Source organism: Oncorhynchus tshawytscha, linkage group LG16 (genome assembly GCF_018296145.1).
Source record: "Oncorhynchus tshawytscha isolate Ot180627B linkage group LG16, Otsh_v2.0, whole genome shotgun sequence".
NCBI lineage: Eukaryota > Metazoa > Chordata > Actinopteri > Salmoniformes > Salmonidae > Oncorhynchus > Oncorhynchus tshawytscha.
In genome coordinates, this window is record NC_056444.1 from 50937290 (window position 1) to 50952760 (window position 15471).

General features: G+C 43.4%; 1 protein-coding gene across 1 annotated transcript in view; it reads left to right on the top strand.

The window, feature by feature from the left end:
• Window positions 1–8227: 8227 nt before the first annotated feature.
• Window positions 8228–15471, top strand: part of LOC112215183 (protein piccolo-like) — an 81126-nt gene continuing 73882 nt past the window's right edge. Inside the window, exons 1-2 of the mRNA XM_024374123.1 lie at window positions 8228–8422; window positions 8755–8921. Coding sequence (XP_024229891.1) covers window positions 8228–8422; window positions 8755–8921 — 362 coding nt within the window. The remainder of the gene's footprint in view (window positions 8423–8754; window positions 8922–15471) is intronic.

Sequence of the window (15471 nt, forward strand, 5' to 3'; positions counted from 1 at the left end):
GTGTCTGTGCACCTGTGTCTCTGTGACTTTAAATGCTACAACTACCTGCATTGAAACAGCAACCTGCATGGAGTGGTCAATGGTAAAGATTGTCTATGACCAGACTCCCTACTCATGGCTGTAGTGAATCCTGGCTCCCAGTATCCATATGCAGAGGCTAGAGGGGTCGCAGACACATACTCCGACTGCCAAAGATTCCAACTTCTACCATTTTCTGACCCAGTCAGGGCAGCAGCATTTAAAGTGCAGAGATTTTCCTTAACATGACTCCTAAGTTAACTTCCTCTGAGTCGGTGTCCCTTCCACGGGACGGTTGAGCTAGCGTAGGCTAATGTGATTAGCAGGACGTTGTAAGTAACAAGAACATTTCCCAGGACATAGACATATCTGACATTGGCAGAAAGCTTAAATTCTTGTTAATCTAACTGCACTGTCCCAATTTACAGTAGCTATTACAGTGAAATAATGCCGTGCTATTGTTTGAGGAGAGTGTACAATTTTGAACATGAAAAATGATTAATAAACAAATTAGGCACATTTGGGTAGTCTTTATACCACATTTTTAACAAATATACAATGGTTCATTGGATCAGTCTAAAACTTTGCACACACACTGCTGCCATCTAGTGGCCAGAATCTAAATTGCACTTGGGCTGGAATAATACATTATGGCCTTTCTCTTGCATTTCAAAGATGATGGTACAAAAAAATACAAAATACGTTTTTTTTTCTTTGTATCATCTTTTTACCAGATATTTTGTGTTATATTCTCCTACATTCCTTTCACATTTCCACAAATTCCAAGGTGTTTCCATTCAAATGGTACCAATACTATGAATATCCTTGCTTCAGGGCCTGAGCTACAGGCAGTTAGATTTGGGTATGTCATTTTAGGCGCTGCGACAGCCTCTACTTTTTATTTCACCTTTTTCTACGTTGACTGAAAGCTGTGTGGTCACAACCCACGTTACTTGGCTTATTTTTTCTAAGCATTGCACTGCACCCATTGCAATTTGGAGTCTGCAGAGCTTTGCCAAGCATAAAACAAAAAAAGTAGGCCTACTGTTTTACCACCATGAAAATAAGTAACTGGATTTTCCATTTAGGTCTGTTGATTGATGATTCCAAAGGTTTGGTCATATTTTGTCTGCTTTCTGATTGGCTGGTTTAATTGGCTCAAATCGCTCCCTCTTCAATCACACAAATCATGATTCCTTCACTCCCATAAACCATCTGTGTACTCCAGAACTGTGGGCTGTTGTAGGAGGCGAAAGATGGATTCAAATCATCTGACTCAATGTCGGTCTTAGAGGGCTGAAACACTTGTGTTTTGAATCCTCTCCTTCTAATTAATGGACTAACTCAGACCTGGGACACCAGATGAGGGCAATTAACACCCAGGTAGAAACAAAAACCAGAAGTGTTTTGGCCCTCCCAAGACCGGAATTGAACAGCCATGCTCTAACACAGGTTTTCCCAAACTCGGTCCTGGGGCCAAACCTTAATCCTGAGTTGGTTATTTGAGTCAGCTGTGTAGTGCTTGGGCAAAAATCAAAACGTGCACCCGTGGGAGGCAGGACTGAGTTTGGAAAACCCTGCTCTACTGTAGCTGCTTCCCTTCCTTCTGCCCTTGTTGTTTTCCCCTCTCATATCTACAAAGGATAGATAGATGTAAACAGTATGGTAATACCTTCACTTTCCCTTGGGTTGGACTAATTATGTCAGTAAGATAATTTTTCCTGCATAGTTATCAACATATTTTGATTGGTGTCTTCAGAAGTCTAGTCAACAATGGCATAGCGAACCCAGATAGCACATTTGGTTCCTTGGAAGTTGTGGGAATTTAAGTTTTGGGTCTCCCTTGATTCTGTGAACGAAGTCATATGTTTCCTGACTGGTAAAACTGCCTGTTTTTTTTTATGTTCTGAGAATGGATGTGAAAATGTTGCCTGTTCTGGGAATGTATCATTTTTAGGTTGCAGGGAGGTTCTGAGAATGTTTTACTATGGTCCCTGAATGTTTTCCTGGGAGGTTCTATAATTATAGGTATTTGAAGGTGTTCTGAGAACATTCTCAAAATGTTGTGAATGTTTTGAAGAACATTTTAAAGGTCATTTGGAGGTTTTTGAATAACTTCCTTAAAACGTTCGCTGAATGTTTCAATAAGACATTTATTAACACTGCTAGCGTAACTGTTTTGAAATCCAAGCACAGATAGGACACATTGACATTTATTTGCTTAGGCATTAATCATGCAGACACATTTTGTTTTGATTGTGGCATGCCGTCAGTGAGATTCAAACCTATGTTCTTCCACTCTCTATCCATTGAGTTAGCCCACTGCACTCCACGATAGAACTAGCATGCCATGTGGTTTTTAATTCATACAAAGTTGTTCATTTTAGTCTATTCAAAAATACCCATTTTCAAAAGGAAACCAGCACTCATTAAGATCAGTTGGGGTTGAGATTTACATGGGCTATGTAAACACTAATAATTAGGAAGACGTTTATAATTTAGTAATAGTCCTGTGTGATTTAGAACACGAGAAGGAGAGCGAGAGTGCTGCCCCTGAATGAGGGACACCTGTCTCTAGTCTATTTTATCATTACCTTATGGGATACAACTATTTCCTTATGGAGTTATAGTTTTAATTTGATTTGTTATTCTAATTAGTTTATTTTTGATTTAACAGGCAGTGTTGTTGTTTTTTAATTACCGGTCCCTTGGGGCCTTTGGTAAATATGCACATTTGTTTCTTCACAAGTCTGCCTATAAAAGAAAGAAAAGTTTTTCCCATCTCTAGTTTATATGAACAAGTGTATTACTGTTATTGTGTTTGTTTTTGCCTTGTTTTGAAACAAATCTCACCAGATTGGGTCTGCTGTACGGTCGGGATTTTTCCCTAAGGGGTCACTCTGCGGGCAGGTTGCCAGTATGATAAGGGAATATAAGCAAATTTGCAAAATGGTTTCAACAAGTGTGTTGTTATGCTCTTTGAGATTTGTCTTATAAATGTTGGTATTAAGAAAATTGGGAAAGTAATAATTGTCATGGGGTGAATGTCTTAAAATATTGTTTTGGTCTGTCCACTTTCGAAGTTATCTTGTGATGCATGGAAAGAATACATTGATGATAACAGTGTGAACTTCACCCCCCCCCCCTAACCAACTGAAGAAATGGCGTTCACTATGACCTTGTCCTTCACCACTCCTACCGTGAGACCTGCGTCCGAGCCAGCAACCAGTACACAGCATCCAGTTGAAGCTATCAACTGCCTTTTCTCATGCCTTTTCTCTCAGGAGTACGACATGAGTCCACGTGGAGTGATCATGGAAAGACATCCTGTCAAAACGTATTTCATTCCACTGGTGTACTGGTAGGATAATGGACTGTAAAAGACAGAGCGGCTCAGGTGAGAGACATTATCAAGGGCCATCCATTTTGAATATGTGCCATTGGGAGGATGAACTGAAACACTATCTGAAGCAGAACATGAAGAAACACCAGAAGAAGAGTGCTGTGAAGGAGGGGGACGGTCAACTGTGCCTGAAAATTGATTTAAGGTTGCCCTAAACTGTTTATTTGAAGTATCATGTTGATTTTGGAGGTCTAAACACTGGGAAGTTTATTAGAATTTAGATTCAAATACATTGAGATACCAATCTGTCATTACCACAAGTGATGAGAATTGTTCATGCTGGTGAATATATGATGAATATACTGTTTGTAAATGTACATTCTAACCGTGTCTGTGTGTGCTAAGTTGAGGGTCTGCAATTTGAATGACTCGACGTGAAGCACTAAGGACTGTCATTCTAAATTTGGGTTGTATAACCATGATGGGGACATTGATAGTAGGGGTTTTGTTTTACCATGCTATTATAATTAAAATGTTAATGCGAATCAATACATATGGCTTTCTGGATTATGCAATACAATTGACTTGAGCATGTTGAGTATGTTTATAACTATAGAAGTGAACTAGAAGTAGTGACTAACATGTTATGGGTAAGATGGAATGATTTATGTACTTGTAACCGGAGGCTAAGTACATATGGGGCATGTATTTGAGACAAAATGTTTGCATAAGGGTGTTAGTTGCAGATTGTAGCAGAGATAGTGTTGTCATTTCATATACTATTGTCAACTTTCAGTGAGGGGTTTGTTAAAGAAGGTACAACACTTGAAATTATAGCCACAGATCCCTGTACACAATAGGCCACCTCAAACTGAAGGGAAGTTTGCTGTAGTAGTAGCATCACATCTCCTGCAGAGTGTGCCAAATGATAGGTGACCATTGCTGTACATTCATACCCCAGGGTGAGGGTAACTTGACTGTTGTAGTGGAACATCTGAAAGAGCTCAGCAGTGATCCCGCAAACAAACACCAAGTGATTTCCTTGTCTGTGGTGATGAAGTGTGTACTGATGTTTAATTCAAATGTTCCTTTCCCCTTCTAAGAATGAATTGTACTATGTGAAGGTTTGAAACTCTGACAGGTCATTTACCATTTTTATGTACTAAGTGTAAGAATGTCTTTCCTTTTCACTCTTTCCAAATTATGTTCATGCTTACTTGATGAAAATACTTGTTAGTCATTTTCCATTAGTTTGGAACTTAGTCTCAAAAGGGAGGAAATGTTGTGGAAAATTACAACATTAGACATACTATGCTGTTTTTACCTCGAGAATTGTCCATTGTTATATTCTAGTGTTTTTTTTTTTGCTGATGCATTCTTGTCTTGTGTGACTTAGCCATACGTCTGGGCGTACAGATAAGAGCCGGGTGAGACCTCAGTATGTGACATCCTGTTTGTACTATCTGTAGGAACTCCTCTGTGTGGAAATTTGCAGGAAGGAACAGACAATGGTGGCAATGTCAGCTATCTTAATCTGCACAGACAAGCTAAACACCTTTTATACACTATGTTCCCCACCCCTGTTTGCACACATCTGCTTTCTTCCAAATAGACAAAGAGGTTGGCCTTCTCTATAAAAGCTGAGAGCCAACTCTGTTCATGGAGCTTTCAACTCTGACTATTCTTCATTTTTGCAAATTTTATATTAAAATTGTTTGAAAGAATCTGCAATCTCTCTTCCTATACAATTTCTCTGACACATACAGTGGGGAGAACAAGTATTTGATACACTGCCGATTTTGCAGGTTTTCCTACTTACAAAGCATGTAGAGATCTGTAATTTTTATCATAGGTACACTTCAACTATGAGAGACGGAATCTAAAACAAAAATCCAGAAAATCACATTGTATGATTTTTAAGTAATTAATTTGCATTTTATTGCATGACATAAGCATTTGATCACCTACCAACCTGTAAGAATTCCGGCTCTCACAGACCTGTTAGTTTTTCTTTAAGAATCCCTCCTGTTCTCCACTCATTACCTGTATTTACTGCACCTGTTTGAACTCGTTACCTGTATAAAAGACACCTGTCCACACACTCAATCAAACAGACTCCAACCTCTCCACAATGGCCAAGACCAGAGAGCTGTGTAAGGACATCAGGGATAAAATTGTAGACCTGCACAAGGCTGGGATGGGCTACAGGACAATAGGCAAACAACTGTTGGCGCAATTATTAGAAAATGGAAGAAGTTCAAGATGACGGTCAATCACCCTCGGTCTGGGGCTACATCCATCTCACCTCGTGGGGCATCAATGATCACGAGGAAGGTGAGGGATCAGTCCAGAACTACACGGCAGGACCTGGTCAATGACCTGAAGAGAGCTGGGACCACAGTCTCAAAGAAAACCATTAGTAACACACTACGCCGTCATGGATTAAAATCCTGCAGCGCACGCAAGGTCCCCCTGCTCAAGCCAGTGCATGTCCAGGCCCATCTGAAGTTTGCCAATGACCATCTGGATGATCCAGAGGGGGAATGGGAGAAGGTCATGTGGTCTGATGAGACAAAAATAGAGCTTTTTGGTCTAAACTCCACTCGCTGTGTTTGGAGGAAGAAGAAGGATGAGTAGAACCCCAAGAAAACCATCCCAACCGTGAAGCATGAAGGTGGAAACATAATTCTTTGGGGATGCTTTTCTGCAAAGGGGACAGGACGACTGCACTGTATTGAGGGGAGGATGGATGGGGCCATGTATCGCGAGATCTTGGCCAACAACCTCCTTCCCTCAGTAAAAGCATTGAAGATGGGTTGTGGCTGGGTCTTCCAGCATGACAACGACCCAAAACACACAGCCAGGACAACTAAGGAGTGGCTCCTTAAGAAGCATCTCAAGGTCCTGAAGTGGCCTAGTCAGTCTCCAGACCTGAACCCAATAGAAAATATTTGGAGGGAGCTGAAAGTTCGTATTGCCCAGCGACAGCCCCAAAACCTGAAGGATCTGGAGAAGGTCTGTATGCAGGAGTGGGCCAAAATCCCTGTTGCAGTGTGTGCAAACCTGGTCAAGAACTACAGGAAACATATGATCTCTGTAATTTCAAACAAAGCTTTCTGTACCAAATATTAAGTTCTGCTTTTCTGATGTATCAAATACTTATGTCATGTAATAAAATGCAAATGAATTACATAAAAATCATACAATGTGATTTTCTGGATTTTTGTTTTAGATTCCGTCTCTCACAGTTGAAGTGTACCTATGATAAAAAATTACAGACCTCTACATGCTTTGTAAGTAGGAAAACCTGCAAAATCGTCATTGTATCACATACGTGTTCTCCCCACTGTACATGCTAGCTACCGAACTGGATGTGGTTAGCCTTGAGAGGAAAAGGGACATTCCTCTCCACTCTCTCAGCGCCTGTAACGTTGTGCTCTGAGAGTCGGGAAGCAATTTTAGGGAGTGAGTGTTTTAATAAAATAAACAGAACATAATACAAGACAATAACCTCGAACAATGCACAGACATGAAACAGAAACAATGATGCCTGGGGAAGGAACCAAGCGGAGTGACATATATAGGGCAGGTAATCAAGGAAGTGATGGAGTCCAGGTGAGTCTGACGATGCGCAGGTGCGTGTAACGATGGTGACAGGTGTGCGCCATAACGAGCAGCCTGGTGACCTAGAGGCCGGAGAGGGAGCACACGTGACAGTGCCAAGGGCCTGCGCATCTTCCAAGAGCTTGGGGAAGCACACACATATGATACAGCTGTTGAACTTTTGGATGGACATTTTGCAAAGAAACGGAGTGTGCTTCTAAAGAGGCTGCATTTTCGGGCAGCAAGCACAGCACGTGGTTTAGTCAGTGACACAGTATGTCAATGATCTTAAAGGGATAACGCAGTCATGTCAGTTTGGTTATCTTAGAGATTAAATGATCAGGGACCAGTTAATTGAAAGAACCTCAAGCTCACTCATGCAGGAGAGGCTTCTCCTTGAAGATGATGATCTGACTTTAGCAAAAGCTGTACCCATAGCTTCCCAAGTGTAATCAGTAGTTCACTGTGCAACTAAGATATCTGAGGCACAGACACATGATTCCAGTGCCATTCAAGCTGTGCAGCGGTCTTAGTGCTCATAGTGTAGCTGTCACTCAGACAGTGACATGAATGCCTCAGTGCAGTTGATGAGACCCCAGGCGAGTCAACGGTGTGCCAACTGTGGTTCCAACAGACACAAAGCATGTGCTCCTGACTACCCTGCTCGTGGACAGACAAGTAGACGATGTCAGATACAAACCATTTTTCAAAGTGGTGTAGGTCAGCTGCATCCCAGGCCCCTGTGCTCCAACGCTCTTGCTCCATGGACACACCCCCTGCTGTCATTCACACGGTTGGCTCAAACCCGAGTGGGGTTTCCACTTGCGCTGTATACCTGGGTGACTCCTGCATTCCTCTCGTGCTCCTCAACAATGCCACCTACGAGCAGTTCTTGTCCCACCTGCGCCTCCAGCCGCCCAGCTTTAGCCTGTACGGCTATAGGCACTCAGTGATTGATGTCATCGGCTTTACACCCTCACCTGTGCAGAATGGCAACAGGGTCCTCACTTAGTTCCCCTTCCACATCAGGGAACTAATATCTTAGGCCTGGACTTGTTCACCTGCCGGGGGTTCTCTCTGAGGGACAACAGTGGCTTAACAATAGTGCACGTGGCCTCCCCATGGAGGCCCTCTTCAACGGCGTAGGTGCCCTGACAACAATCACACATAAGCCCCTCCTCGACCCTACGGTGACTCCAGTCATTCAACCTCTACGCCGTATTCCACTGGCTTTATGCAAGGAGGTCATTAAGGAGCTACACAATGGGTGTCCAACTCGCTTTCCCATGGGTGTCCAACTTGGTCATCGCTAAAAAGAAGTCTGGAGAGCTGCGGGTCTACTTGGATCTGAGAGCGGCCAACAAGGCTATCATACCTGATCGTTACCCGCTGCTGACCATGGAGGAACTGATCAGTCACTTCTACAGGTGGGAGCAGTCCTCTCTCATCTTCAGTATGGTATTGAGAAGCCGGTAGCTTCCGCGTCTTGCACATTGAGCCCCACTGAACAGAAGTACTCTGTTGGAGAGAGGGAGGCACTAGCATGCGTCTGGGCCTGTGAGCGGTGGCACATTTACCTCTACAGACATTCTTTCACACTGTGCACTGACCACCAGGTCCTCACAGCCTTGATGTCTACCTCCGGGTCGGGTCACAACCTCCTCTGCATGTATCGCTGGTCAGACCGCCTCCAGCAGTATACCTTTAAGCTGTAGTTTACATAGGCCACCACATTGTCCCTGTCCGATCTCCTTTCGCGCTCTGATTCCCCAGACTCCACCTGTGCCTAGGATGACTCAGAGGAGGACCTCATCCAGCTCCTACACTCATGTCTCCAAGACAAAGTGTCACTTAAGGAGCTGACCCAAGAATCAGCCAACGACCCCATTTTCATGACCTTGAGGGAATACATAGCCAATAGCTGGCTGGCACAGCTCCCGTCGGAACCATATGCCAGGTTCGAACATGAGCTGTCATGCTGGAATGACATGTCTGGCTTGCGGAAACTGCACTGTCATACCAGGTGTTGTGTTCAGCACTGATTGTTTAGTGTAGCATCCATGATTCGTATCATCGATTGGACAGTCTATTTTGTTTTTATCTGAAATCACTAGGTGATTTGGTGGTTCTATTTTTGTTGCATTTGAGATGCTACTTGTTGAGATTATTGGGTTTCAGGTAAGACCCAAGTGCAGACTGTGTTGAAGTAACAATGTTTATTACAGCAATAGGGGCAGGCAAACGACAGGTCAAGGCAGGCAGGGCTCGATAATCCAGAGTAGTGGGGCCAAGGTACAGGACGTCAGGCAGGCCCAGGGTCAGATCAGGCAGAGGTCGATAATCCAGAGTAGTGGGGCCAAGGTACATGACGTCAGTCAGGGTCAGATCAGGCAGAGGTCGATAATCCAGAGTAAGGTCAAAGGCACAGGACGGCAGGCAGGTTCAGAGTCAGGACAGGCAAGGGTCAAAACCAGGAGGACAAGAAAAAGAGAGGTTGAGGAAAAGCAGGAGCTGAGACAAAACACTGGTTGACTTGAACAAACAAGACAAACTGGCACCGACAGACAGACAACACAGGTACAAATACCCAGGGGATAAATGGAGAAGACACCTGGAGGGGGGTAGAGACAAGCACAAGGACAGGTGAAACAGATCAGGGTGTGACTGAGGTAAATGTCAGCCTCAACTGATAAGTGTTTGTTTGGTTCTTTTTAAACATAACACCATGACGAAACTTACAGAAAGTACTGAGATTCCCACAGAAGAACGCTGTTTCTCGACGTTCTGAGAACATAACTTTAAATAGAACCATGAGGAAACCTTTAGAAATCGTTATACTGAAATACTGAAATTCCCACAGAAGAACAAAGATAAAGTTTCTTAACATTATCTGTGGTAGTAGTACACTACAGAGGGTGGGTGGTAGTAGTACACTACGGAGAGTGGGTGGTAGTAGTACACTACAGAGAGTGGGTGGTAGTAGTACACTACAGAGGGTGGGTGGTAGTAGTACACTACAGAGGGTGGGTGGTAGTAGTACACTACAGAGGGTGGGTGGTAGTAGTACACTACAGAGGGTGGGTGGTAGTAGTACACTACAGAGGGTGGGTGGTAGTAGTACACTACGGAGGGTGGGTGGTAGTAGTACACTACAGAGGGTGGGTGGTAGTAGTACACTACGGAGGGTGGGTGGTAGTAGTACACTACAGAGGGTGGGTGGCGGTAGTACACTACGGAGGGTGGGTGGTAGTAGTACACTACAGAGGGTGGGTGGTAGTAGTACACTACAGAGGGTGGGTGGCGGTAGTACACTACAGAGGGTAGGTGGTAGTAGTACACTACAGAGGGTGGGTGGTAGTAGTACACTACAGAGGGTGGGTGGTAGTAGTACACTACAGAGGGTGGGTGGCGGTAGTACACTACGGAGGGTGGGTGGTAGTAGTACACTACAGAGGGTGGCTAAATGGGAGAAGGAAGGAACATCCCCCTCTCATCCAAATCCTTCGGCAGTGTTCATTCAGTGAACTTTTGTCTCAAGTCTGGGACTGCTCTCCTACTCTACGTTTTTCTGGGCCGCCTATTGTCAGAGAGACAAAGAGAGAGGATTTAGGTTTTATTTGAAGCTGAAAGTGTCTCGTTTGCTACTCTGTCGTTCTGTAGCCGTCATCTCAGAGTGAATATGTCCTGGTTGATTCAATTATATAATAGACTGATTATTCCAGTCTGACTGACGCCCGTCTCAACGTGATAATCAGTGAAGAACAGTTTCTAACACACAGGAAGTGGATACAAATGAGTGTGTCATATCCATGGTTACCATGTCCATATTCATTATAGTCAAAGAAAGATTTGAGAGACTATCCGAGAAAGTTCAACATGATTTGTTTTATACTTTTTCTTGATCACTGATTTAAGTGACCGAAAAACATGATGTGAATGAAATGTAAGTCCTTAGTTAATAATAGATAATGGTGATTAGTTAGTTGTTATACCGCATTCTTACTAACACTGCTTCACTATATGAGTTCATTAGTGTCCTCCTTTCCTTTATTGTCCTGTCAAACCACTTCTACTGCACGGTTTGAGTTCACCCTGGAATCCCAAGTACATTTGCACTTAAGACCGAATACATAAACACAAAGTGTTAGAAGCTTTCCTCCCTCCCTCTCCGTTTTTCTGTACGCCCTGCAAAACACTTGTCATTGGGAAGCCTCTATGTTCATAGTTCTTACACCAGTTTGCCAAAGCCTTATACTTTGATATAGCCTTGGTTCAGGGAAGTCTTCTCCAGCTCAGGAGTAGAGACTGCATTCACCGCTTGGTAGGGCAAATGCACCGCCGTTGACCACAAAGCGCTACAGAGGGTGGTGCGGACAGCCCCGTACATCACTGAGGCCGAGCTCCCTGCCATCCAGGACCTCTATATTGGGCGGTGTCAGAGGAAGACTCCAGCCACCTAAGCCATAGACTGTTCACTCTGCTACCGTCCACTGAGATAGCTTCTACCCCCAAGCCATAAGACTGCTAAATAGTTCATTTAATGGTTACACAGATTATCTGCATTGACCCTATCTTGCACTGTCTCTATGCACACTCACAAGAATATACACTGAGGGTACAAAACATTAGGAACACCTTTCTAATATTGAGTTGCACCCCCTTTGCCCTCAGAACAGCCTCAATTCGTTGGGGCGTGGACTCTACAAGGTGTCCCAAAGTGTTCGATAGGGTTGCTGGCCCATGTTGACTCCAACGCTTCCCACAGTTGTGTCAAGTTGGCTGGGTGTCCTTTGGGTGGTGGACCATTCTTGATGCACACGGGAAACTGTTGAGCGTGACAAACCCAGAAGCGTTGCAGTCCTTGTTACACAGTCAAACTGGTGCGCCTGGCGTCGACTACCACACCCTGTTCAAAGGAACTTAAATCTTTTGTCTTGCCCGTTCACCCTCTAAATGGCACACACACAATTCATGTCTCAAATGACTCAATGCTTAAAAATCCTTCTTTAACCTGCCCCCCCCCCCTTCATCTAGACTGATTTAACATGTGACATCAATAAGGGATCATAGTTTTCACCTGGATTCACCTGGTCAGTCTATGTCATGGAAAGAGCAGGTGTTCCTAATGTTTCCACAGATTTCAATGGGTTTCAAGTCTGGGCTTTGGCTGGGCCACTCATTGACTTTCACATCCTTGTTCTGAAGCCTTTCCAGCGTTGCTTTGGCTGTATGCTTGGGGTCGTTGTCCTGTTGGAACATAAATGACCTTAGACTGGGGGCGAAGATTTACACTCTGAAGCAGGTTCTCATCAAGGATTTGCTTGTATTTGGCTCCATTCATTGTTTCCTCTATCCTTACCAGTCTCCCAGTCCCTGCCGCTGAAAAGCATCCCCTGGCTGCCTACCATGATGTTGCTACCACTATACTTCACAGTAGGGATGGTGTTAGACACCTTTTGTCTCATCAGACCACATCATCATTTGCTTTGTGATCTGTCTTTCACGCCTGCTGTCATGTGCCGTTTTCTCAGGAGTGGCTTCCATCTGGCAACTCTCCCATAAAGCCCAGATTGGTGAAGCGCTGTAGAGTAGGGTGACCACATTTAAAATACCCAAAATGCAGGATGGCAGGATGATTTTGCGGGACATTCGCGGGGCAGTGTATATGAATAAAAACATTTGGCAGCATTTGTGTATGCATTTAGATATTCTCGAAATACTGTTTTGTGAGCAAATTAGAGCAGATGGTGTTAAACTACATAACCTTCCTGTATTTTATTTCAGTCGAAGCACATGCTGCCTGGTGGCACGTGCTGTTGAGTTATTTTTACTATTCAGCTAACCATCCTAAAATCGCATAAGGAATAAAGTGGTGTTTTTTTGGTGTACTTTATACTATGCTATAATATTTGATTCTGTTATGTAGAATACTAATTCATCATTGTGTGATCTTCCAAGACATCCAAGATTCAGCTTTCATAAAATAATTTTACTAAAAGGGCACGGTTGTGAGAAGTTTCGGGAGTGACACTCATGTGCACGCTGCGCCCGAACGAGCAATTGAAGTGTAGCCAACGCTTTTGCCTTGCGCAACATTTGGTGACGCAGACACGAGAGACCACATGCGGTGGCTGTTTTATCGACATCTGGGAATATATGGCCATGGTAACCTTCCTGGTTGGGCTCAGGAACAGTTCAGATGAGAGACTTTAAAAAAAAGGATTGAGTGAAGTAGCAGCAACGTTGAATGAGCAACTAATGAGCATGGAGAGCCTCACAAGTTTGAAGAAATTACCTTATATCGTTCAGTCTAATACGGCTATTTACTTACTTTTGTAGCTCTTCATCAGAAGCATGTTATTTGTTAGTAGTTATAGGAGTCATAATTGTCCTCTCCCAAGTTTAGCTGGAATTTGCCCAAAAGGATTTGAGAAATAATGGTTGATGATCGGCCTATGACTCTTCTTGGCTACGCAGAATATCAGATCTTAACAACAATTGGAGAACTGTTTAACATTACCATTACATGCTGACCAGACCGGACACATGGCGTGCACAAGCGTCGCAAATTAAATTTAGAAATCCATGCTATTCAATTATTGCACCCACACTGCTCGTGCACGCCAACGAGCATCTGTGACACCAAGGGCTAAAATAGAAGTCATTCCTATTTCTGACGCAGATCGCTTAAAGTCCTGCCTCTCCCATCTCCTCATTGGTTTATAGAAGCGGGTACCCACGTGCCATCTCCTCATTGGTTATACCCACGTGAGTGACTGAAAGACAAACTGTTTTGCTGGTAGGAGCCTGGAAGCCTGGAAGGAGGAGAGATGACTAGAAACGATTCGGTTGGCCATTTTATGTGTGGATTAATTTTTGGAGGAGAGGTCCTTGTGCATTTCAGGTAAAATAACAACTCAATGTTTATATCCCAGGACAAATTAGCTAGCAACAGCAAGTTAGCTAAATAGGACAAATTAATGTTAGCTAGCAAGTGCAAGCTAACTAGCTAAATTGCCATACATGTTTAATGATTTTCGACCTGTCCCCAAATTAATGTAATTTGTTTTGATATTTTATCCTGTGTGTCGTGTTCGCTTTTGGTGTGGGGGGGGCAAAATAAATGTATGCACGATAGCGCACGATGGCGCACGCACGCAGCCTGTTTGGGTTTGTGTTAGGCTTAGGCTACCACATCCTTATGATATATATTCTGATTTTTTCATGAGCGCAACGCGACTGCAAGAGACAGGTTGGAATATCTGACTGAAATATGGGACAAATTAACTTTTTTTCCCTAAATTGTTGATGTTTGAATGTGCTGATAAAATACGGGATATGATTGTTTGGCTGAGGGACAAAGGGACAAAATGCGGGACTGTCCCGCACAATCCGGGATATGTGGTCACCCTACTGTAGAGACTGTTGTCCTTCTGGCAGGTTCTCCCATCTCAGTCAAGGAACTGTGTAGGTCTTTCAGAGGGTTCTTTGGTCACCTCCTTGACCAAGCTCCTTCTTGCCAGGTTGCTCAGTTTGGATGGATGGCCTGCGCTAGGCAGAGTCTGGGAAATTCTATATGCTTTTCCATTTCACAATGCTGGAGAACACTGTGATCTTGGAAATGTTCAACACTCTAGAAATAGTTTTATACCCTTCCCCAGATATACAGTACCAGTCAAAAGTTTGGACACACCTACTCATTCAAGGGTTTTTCTTTATTTTTTTACTATTTTCTACGTCGTAGAATAATAGTGAAGACATCAAAACTATGAAATGACACATATGGAATCATGTAGTAACCAAAAAAGTTTTAAACAAATCAAAATATATTTTATATTTAAGATTCTTCAAAGTAGCCACCCTTTGCCTTGATGACAACTTTGCACACTCTTGGCATTCTCTCAACCAGCTTTGTGAGGTAGTCACCTGGAATGCATTTCAATTAACAGGTGTGCCTTGTTAAAAGTTCATTTGTGGAATTTCTTTCCTTCATGATGCATTTGAGCCAATCAGTTGTGTTGTGACAAGGTAGGATTAGTATACAGAAGATAGTCCTATTTGGTAAAAGACCAAGTCCGTATTATGGCAAGAACAGCTCAAATAAGCAAAGAGAAATGACAGTCCATCATTACTTTAAGACATGAAGGTCAGTCAATCCGGATCATGTCAAGAACTTTGAAAGTTTCTTCAAGTGCAGGCGAATATAATGAAACTGTCTCTCATGAGGACCGCCATAGGAAAGGAAGACCATTAGTTACCTCTGCTGCAGAGGATAAGTTCATATGGGATACCAGCCTTAGAAAATCGGCAATTAACTGCACCTCAGATTGCAGCCCAAATAAATGCTTCACAGAGTTTAAGTAACAGACACATCTCAACATCAACTGCTCAGAGGAGACGGTGTGAATCAGGCATTCATGGACAAATTGCTGCAAAAAGGACACCAATAAGAAGAAGAGACTTGCTTGGGCCAAGAGACACGAGCAATGGACATTAGACCAGTGGAA